The sequence below is a fragment of the Triticum dicoccoides genome, chromosome 3B (genome assembly GCF_002162155.2).
Source record: "Triticum dicoccoides isolate Atlit2015 ecotype Zavitan chromosome 3B, WEW_v2.0, whole genome shotgun sequence".
NCBI classification, from domain to species: Eukaryota; Viridiplantae; Streptophyta; class Magnoliopsida; order Poales; family Poaceae; genus Triticum; species Triticum dicoccoides.
The window spans coordinates 789,503,513-789,512,337 of record NC_041385.1 but is presented as its reverse complement, the minus strand read 5'-3'; the positions used below and the strand labels follow the sequence as shown (position 1 = coordinate 789,512,337).

General features: G+C 41.2%; 1 protein-coding gene across 1 annotated transcript in view; it reads left to right on the top strand.

The window, feature by feature from the left end:
* LOC119278496 (nascent polypeptide-associated complex subunit alpha-like protein 1) overlaps positions 1-2,683 on the top strand; it is a 3,226-nt gene extending 543 nt beyond the window's left edge. Inside the window, exons 2-4 of the mRNA XM_037559841.1 lie at positions 901-988; positions 1,854-1,978; positions 2,062-2,683. Of these exons, the coding sequence (XP_037415738.1) occupies positions 901-988; positions 1,854-1,978; positions 2,062-2,397 (549 nt within the window). The 3' untranslated portion in view covers positions 2,398-2,683. The remainder of the gene's footprint in view (positions 1-900; positions 989-1,853; positions 1,979-2,061) is intronic.
* Positions 2,684-8,825: the final 6,142 nt, after the last annotated feature.

Sequence of the window (8,825 nt, the reverse complement as noted above, 5' to 3'; positions counted from 1 at the left end):
CCTCCTCCGATTTGGTGCCGTACGTGCCGACTGAAACAAAATTCTTCGCCTCTCTTGCTCGTTCGGGTCTCTAGATCGGCGTGCTTCGTTGCTAATGCTTATATGCTAGATCTTGTCCGTCGATGTCGCCTAGGTCCAGAACCTTCTGCGCTTATCCTGCATTTTTGCACCTGGAAGGGCAGCGGCCCGGTCCAGGCCTAGCCTCTATGTGATGTGTGTACGGGAATCATGCCTGCTTGTCCAACTAGGAGTTTAATTTCAGAGGTTGCTAATGCTATCCTCTCGTCTTTTTGTACCTAAATTTGTTGTAATAGGCCTTGTGGTTTGGTGACTTGTTTGTCAGCTCTTCCTTGTTATATACAGATTCTGATAAATTTCTAGCGTTGCAAACTGAAATCCTACTGCTTTGTCTTGTGCATACAAAATCTGAAGGGAATTTTAAGGGAGCATAGAGAAATCATTCACCTTTGGCGATTTCTGTAGTAAAAGTGTGGCCTTGTTTGTTTGAAATTACCTTTGGAAGTCTGTTAGTAACCTCACTATCTTGTGCTTATGCTTATATGCTGTGTGGCGTGTTTCCTGTGGCAACAATAGAAATGTGTGACCATAACTGGCTGTTGTCAACACAGACGGCAGTTCCTTGTTATGTACATACTCTTCTTTTTTTTCACTTTTGGAGTGTCATTTCCTTTGATCTTCTGCTGATGCTACTTAGTATGTACTCGCATCTTCTTGCTGGGATGATAAAACTGTTTGTGGACTATTTACCCTTTCTCCATTTCTGCTTATGGATAACTCTGTTTTTGATTACTCTGCACGTCCCCTGTTCCGAGGGAGTGCTGTTTAGTGTTTACTGCTTATAACAGTAAAGTAATATGAGCTTTTAATGCATACTATAAGGAAGATGAGCCTATCCTTGAGGAGGATAACGACGACGATGAAGACGATACCGAGGATGAGGATGAAAAAGATGACGATGATGTCGTGGGTATGTTCTAATTCTGTGGTTACTTTTGTTCAGTTCAAAACTTCAAGTAGCCACTTAGCTACAGATAAGCCTATTTCTTATTGTAATGCTGCCTAGTTCTAACATAAATTTAAACTTCGGAAGTTATTGACCGTAAGAAAATTTTAAATTAAACTTTACTTATCCGTATTGACCTCCTTTGGTTCACTTTGACCTGTTTTCTATGTGCCGATTAGACATTAGCCAGTTTGTACCCTCTAATATTCTGTTCTTTCCATACCATTGCTATGCCTTTGTGGTTTTTGTTCTTATTTTTTTTGGCTCTATCATATTCACTTATTCCTGTATTATTCAGCACTCTCTCTGCACAGTTTATAGATTCCTTGAGTACTGCCTGCCATTTGTATATAATGTTCACCTATGTACTGAGGTAGCACGTTGTATCAATATTAATCTGCATTAACATATGCATGAATGTTCGTATGTAGCATTTAGTTTGATAGGAGCAAATCCTCTAATGCAAACTCTTGCTTTTGCTATTATAGTCCTGCTAGGTGAACCATTTCAATGCATTTAGTATGACGTGATGCTGGAATTAACATTATACGAGTAGCTAATCCTTTGTACCTTACCTAAGAGGCAAAACAAAAGGGATATCTTGTTCATTTTTAGAAAATATGATAATTGATACCAACAAGACTTGACTGCAGTCACAGTTTCTGTTCGGTCTTGCTTGAGAAAAGGGATGTGTTGTTTGAATGTTACACTTGCCATTTCCAGTGGTTACAAATAAAAATTCATGGAGTGAACTATGTCTAGTTGTAGAATTCTGGTCTTATGCAAAATTTAGAAAATCTGACAATATATCTGTGCTTTCTGGGACTAGGAGGTGATGCTGGTGGAAGATCTAGGCAGAGTAGGAGTGAGAAGAAGAGCAGGAAAGCCATGGAGAAGCTTGGCATGAAGGCCATTACTGGTGTGAGCCGTGTAACTTTCAAGAAGAGCAAGACCGTGAGCATCTAGACCACTTCAGGCCATTGTTCCCTATATGCTGGTGGTTGTTGCATTGTCTTAACTTCTCCACATAATTGCAGGTTATGTATGTCCTCTCCAAGCCAGATGTGTTCAAAAGCTCGCAGTCAGACACCTATGTCATGTTCGGGGAGCTCAAGGTCGAGGACCCGAGCACTCAGCTGCCGACACAAGCGGCGGAACAGTTCAAGGCGCCAGGCCCGAGCAGTGTGATCTCGAAGGACGAGCCATCCGTGGCAACAGCCCAGGACGATGAGGAGGTCGACGACACTGACGTTGACCAGAAGGACGTCGAGCTCGTGATGATGCAGACCTCGGTGTCGAGATCCAGGGCTGTGAAGGTGCTCAAGGCTGTGGATGGGGACATTGTCAGCGCCATCATGGAGTTGACTAACTAGGCGCTAGAAGGTGGATTTTTTTCCTGATAACAGGGTGTGGGATCGCAAAGCAGTTTTTGGTCATGTCATCTTGAAACTTGAATGTTGCAGTTGCGGGATTGGTGGTTGTGCGTCTCCTTTCACCAAACTAGTACTCTCATGTAGGTTTCCTAGGCGGTTTAACATCTGATGTTCAGTAAACTGCATGCTCTTTTGGGAAAATCTGAATCTTCTGTGCGCCAAATTTTGTTTTGAAATGCAGTATTCGTGTTTGAGGCAATATCTATGTCATTTGAGTTAGCTTTGAGATGAATAGCTTTGAAGAATCTTGGGGTATGCTTGGATTTTGACAAAAGTATACCACACCAAGTTGTTGCTTTGACCATATAATCTGTTTCTGTTTGGAGGATGGTTCTGAACTTCTTGCATATATGAATACTATTTCTGTCAAACTCTGGTTTCTTTTCCTGGCGAATGTTCCAACTTACGTGCAACCAAAACCTCAACCATAATTTCCACTAGCTATGTTCTCATCTGAGGCATAAACCAAACACACCCTTGGCCTCTTGGTGCCCACAAGGCCATCCCAAGGCTCGTGCAAATTCCTGCAGATGCATCGTTTTTTCCGAGTCAGCTTTGATCTTTTGATGCATATATATGTAATGCTAAGCTGTAAATTGTGCTCCTGTAAAAAAGTAAGGTTGTCAATTGTAGTACTGTGAAAAAGATAAATGTATACTGATGAACTTAATGTGATGTGTACTTCGGGTATTTTCTGCTTCCTGCACACAAAACTGCATGAGTGCCTTTCTGTGTCTTGGCCCGTTTATCTCCCGTTGGTTTTGTCTCTCCTCCAGCCCTCTGAATCTCAACTGCCTCCACCTCACGAGCCGACCCACCGCGCGTCCTCTCTCCTACCACCACCGGTCCACCGTTGTTCTGGAGGGGCATAGCGATTCCAAGAACCAATGATGTGACAAGCTACACTATCCTGATTCTGAATGCGCACAACGCTAGGATCTTATGAGTCAATTGAGGGGGCTGAGGAGGAGGAGAGGCATGTCGCCACAAAGTTGTGTGTCACCTCCGACAGATCTGCACTGCTGTCTTCTTATGTTGGCTCCTCCACGAGTTAGTCAGCGCTGCAATTGCTTCGTTTGCTTCGTTTCCTAAAAAATACTTGTCATTCTCGTAAGTCGACACCCCATACGATTTCTAGAGTTGATGTGTTTCCATATGCCTCACATTCATATTTCATAGCGGATTGCGTCACCCAACCCATCCTTCATTGTCACGTCTCTAGAGAGGACCATGTTTATGGTCATGTTTATTTAGCTGCTAGCACTATCCTCATAACATAGTTAGAGGCTACAAGAGACTGCAGAGAGCAATGCTTCCTTTATAAGTGTCGGTCAGGCTTTCGCTGAGAAAAGTTGGTGAGCACATTAGCTACTCATTCATTCATTTTCTGACCTGAGCCTTAATTGCCGTTTCTCCAAGAAGATGTTAGATATGTGTGCCTATGCTCCACCACGCCTAGCTCACCCTAGTCTCTACACTAAACAAGGATTTGCCAAGCTAGTCAGAGATGGTGCGTTCCAAGCCTGAACTGAAAACCAAAGTAGTGCTCAACATTACAGCCGTGTACTCCATATGAAATTTGTGCAACTAGCAAACTGCTCGAATCTTCGATGTAACCACCTCCCTTCCCCTCGCGGACGCATGTGTCCTTCAAGGTTGTAAATGACATGTCATCCCTATTTCCATTGATAGAATAGCCTATTGCTATCTTTCTTCTTTAGAGCCTGTATTTTCCTTTCTGATCTGTGCTAGGTTGTAAATCATGTTCATGAATCAACTCCAAACTGATATATACATACCATATAGCACAATAAAAAAAAAATCTTATTATCATGATGCTTATATTCGATGGTTTCTATACCTAAGGAAAATCTCGGAGTTTGTATAGCATGAAGCCTCAGTGGTGGGTTTGGCAGTGGTTCCATGCTAGCTAGATCGAACTTTTAGTTAGCGTCTGCTGTAGGATGGAAGGCCTGGATAGGAGCCTTCAGTCATGTCATCATGAACGGGAGTTTTCATTTGTGCATCATTTCAAACTATTGAAATGTAGGTTTTCAGTCCTTTAGTGTCGGACCATGTGCTCTAGTGGAAGTTGGCTCTTTCATAGCCTTCCTCTTCTCCATGATTTTGAAAATGTCATTCTAGCTTTTGCATTTTATTCCCAGCTAGAACTATTGTACTATCCCGAGGCAATTTTTTTGAACACTCCACGCATTGAAACCAGGAATTTACAAAATAGTTGATAATAATGTATTATATTTTTAATTATTGAAATTTACTGGAAAACCAAGGATTTTCTCTCACAAGTCATTGTGGAGTCAACAAGCCTCCTGATGCGAGAAAATATAATTTTCCCTTAGGCTGTATTACGTCTTACTCCACATCTTGCCGCCAATGGCAAACAGACTATATATGACCAGCCGGTGCCCACATCATCTATGCATTTCTGCCCACCCGCCACACTCCCTTTCTCTATCCAACTGAGCTGCAACTCGACAAAATCTGCGGTAGCTCCTCTAAAGGGTACTTCCTCCATACACCTTGATATTATGCTACACTACCAGTGTCTCCTCTTTTGCTCGGAATTATTGGTGTTGAGTTGTTTCTGCATCCATACAAATTGTCAGATTGTCGCATGTGATGTATTTCCATATGCCACCCTTTGTGGCCACGCCGAGCTTCGCCTAATTCGTTCCTCTACAGCTAGACATGGTGAGATCGTCTACAAGACCTTTGCGCCTCTGCGGCCATCCCCGCGTATCAAATCCTCAAGATGGTTCCCAGCCTAGTTGCAAATCCCAGTGCAACTGTGTGTTCGTTTGTGTAATGGAGAGAAGAGCGAGCGATGCAAAGAGATCTAATTAATGTGGAGTGAGTGATTTTTTCCTGAAGAAGGAGCCCTTAGGGCTCTCCATTATTTAAGGAGAGAATTTCCTAGTTCAAGAATGGTAAACACCGGGAGAAAACTATCACAACGCGCTGATCAGGCACAGACACACACAAGATACACAACACACACCACTGGGAAGAAAACCTTGTCGAGGTTGCACATTTGCATCATCGCCATCACTTCTTCCCGAACAAGCGACTCCAACTTTGCCAATAACGACTGCTGACCAAACTCAAAGCGCAGAGGCTATGAGAAGCCACACAAAGATCCATGCCAAGAAATCATCCCATGTTGGCGACTTCACAACTATGATTCTGATGATGAGGTACGGAAAAGAAATATGTAAGGATGGTGCGGCGGAAGTTCCCAGCCAAACCCCTCCATTTAGCTTTGACTTCAAAACAAAAATCAACACGAGATGATTACATGGACACACCGAAGAGCCGACTATCGCAACCTTTGTTACCACCCTGACCTCGCTCACCCAGCCATCGTTACCACATAAGCCCTGACAGTACCACCACCACCTTCCACTGGTTGTAGCCATGACCGCCACAACCACATCTAACATTGATACATCTTAAACGCATTTAATTTTCGAAACACTTCTGCGTAAGTTTTATCATCTAGAGACTTGCACAACTGAATGAGAAGTAATTGGACTGGTGCTATTTTCAACAGAATAGCCATGGAATTATCTGTTTTATGTAGAAAATAAACTTCATTGGCAAATTGCAAAAAAAAGAAAAAACAGGAAGTGAGTTTTTAGAGCAAATAAAGCCTTGATGCCACAGGTTGGTAGAGCGACGCCACGCAGTTCCCACACGCTCTGGCCTTCAAGTGGGTGGAGGCGCCCTGTGGTGCCCACTTGCAACCCTCGCCTTCATCTTTCACCTATACTAGAAGGGTTAGGCGCGCTTTGATGCGCGTTTGGTGTTGTTAGATTTCTTTAAAAAAAATTACTAACTCTTTTCAAAATATAAGGTGTATTACTCTTTTGAAAAGTCAAACCTTTTAAGTTTGATTAAATTTGTAGAGAAATATAGCAAAATCCATTATATCAAATCAGTATGATTAGATTCAGCATGAAATGAATGTCCATACTTTTCGTTTAATATTGTGGATGTCGATATCTTTTGCACTGAACTTGGTCAAAGTTAAAGAAATTTGACTTTGCAAATAATAGTACCCGTATATTGTGGAAGTGATGGAATATTTAATTTGGCGGATGGGGGAGATGGTGCAGTGTGTTTTATTTTTATTTTTATTGCGGTGATTTGATGATCCTTTCGTTGTGTGATTCTGTGTTATTCGTTAACCAACGTATATTTATGTGTAGAAATTTTTGCATGGCTGGTTGCATGTGGTATATTGGTGCTACACTATCACATGGTGGAGCTTCTTTATTCTAGGTGGTGGGAAGGTGCCTAGGATTGATATGTTTTTATAGTCCGATTGTTGCTGATTGATTTGAAAAAAACGTTGACCCGGTCAAAATTGGAGACCAAATTCAAAAGTGAATAACTCAATTGAATGAAAGAGCTTCAAAATTAGAAAACATGGTTAATTAAAACAATTGAAGGAGAGAGCTCCTTGAGAAATTGTTGACCGGGTCAAAATCGGGTGATCTAATTTTAAATTGGATACTTCAATTAATTGTGAGGCTTAAAAATTAGGAAGCATGTTGTATAGTATAAAAGGATGGAATGAAATAGCTTTAAGAAAATGTTGACTCGGTCAAAATCAGGTGACCCAATTTCAATTGGAGACCTTAATTGAATGTGGGCTCTATAAAACTAGGGAGCATAGCATTATAGAGGATATCTCTTATACCTGAAAACCATGAGACAATTTTTTCCATATTTTTCCTCGATGCGGAAACTGCCGCCACCTCCGTTCTTCTTCTCATTCGGCTGTTTGGAGGCAGATGTTGCCTCTGAAGAGGAGACTTCATTGCCATCGACAACACCAACCTCATCCCTTCTCCATCATCTCTTTCAGGTCTTCCTCACCCATGTACGTGTAAGCTGACATCGACAAATGCGATGAATCAGAACCGGATGAGATACGTTATATAATAGTGTTGAGATTCATCAGGAATTAATACCTAATGCTATGATTGTCATAGAAGTAATGTTGCTATGACTTTGGTATGCTTAATGCTTGTCACTAGTAAAGCCCGAGTGATACGAAATCAGATCTAAATCATATGTATTTCAATGAATATATTTGTATTTTGATTGTACCTACATGTTATATGCATCTGTTACGATTTTTCAAAGGAGAGCTCTAGGGTGACTATGGTATCCCCTTTTTTGACCCGTTGTTCTTCAGACCAGACCCATACCATAGCTACAGCCACTTTTGAGTCGGAGAGTATTAAATTTATTCATGGAGTGTTAATACTTTGTTCCGATGGCCTTGAAAAATGGCACATTAATTACCCTTAATTTAAATTTTGATCCCGATGACATGGGAGAGTAGGATAAAATATGTCGCACAAATTCATAAAAATAAGCATATCCAACTATATATGAAATACATGCTTACATGATTAGAGAACACGAGCTAGGTGTTACGTTTTGTGAATTGCACTATTATAGGAACTAGTTGATGTCCCGCGCATTGCTTGGGGAATCTTGTTAAACTATACATAAATATTATAGCTTAAAACATCTAAAAGTAACGAAAAGTAAATGTAAGCTTAAAAGGGTGAAAATATGAAGCATATAAATAGAGAAAAAATGAATTCCAGTTAACAGAATGTCATTTCAAATAAAATGTGAAGGATGAAATACATAGGTATGCTGAAATCGCCAAAAATATATATTGTCAATACAAAATCTAATGCAAAAAATAATTTAAAACTAATATACATGAATTGATGATGTAACAGCCTTGCATGCATAAAGTAATGAAAAAGAATGTAATTTATAACTTGCATGCATGATTTGCTAATGTGGAATGTTTGCATGTGTAGGAAAAATAGGTAGTGGGTTGTAGCTATTTAGGAATATACCATAGAGGATGACTCTATCCATGCATGTTCTAAACCCTACACGCCGACCATGGGAAAATCCTTGACACCAATAGCGCCGCACAGGTTTGCACAACAGGGCCCTCCGACGATGGTGAGGGGAAGATGGAGAGGGTAGGACGGGAGTCGCTAGGTTTGAGGTGCCGCAATGTTGTTCAGGTGCAGCATGTAAGCAGAGTTTGTGGTGGGAGAGATGACACATTCGTGCTTTAGCGGAAGCCATATACAATTCGTGTGTCCTTACATGTTGGTGTTTTCCAGATCACGGTTTCACTCTCACCCCCAGTCTAAATGAGCATTCTCATTTCTCAACAACTTCCCCTTTGTTTTCCATGCATATTGTAGCTCTCGATGAGGATGTCCTTTCCCGCACATTTTCTTCCAGGCGCACTTTTTGCGAATACGCAACGATTCCATATCATTCCATTGATAGGTACGGGA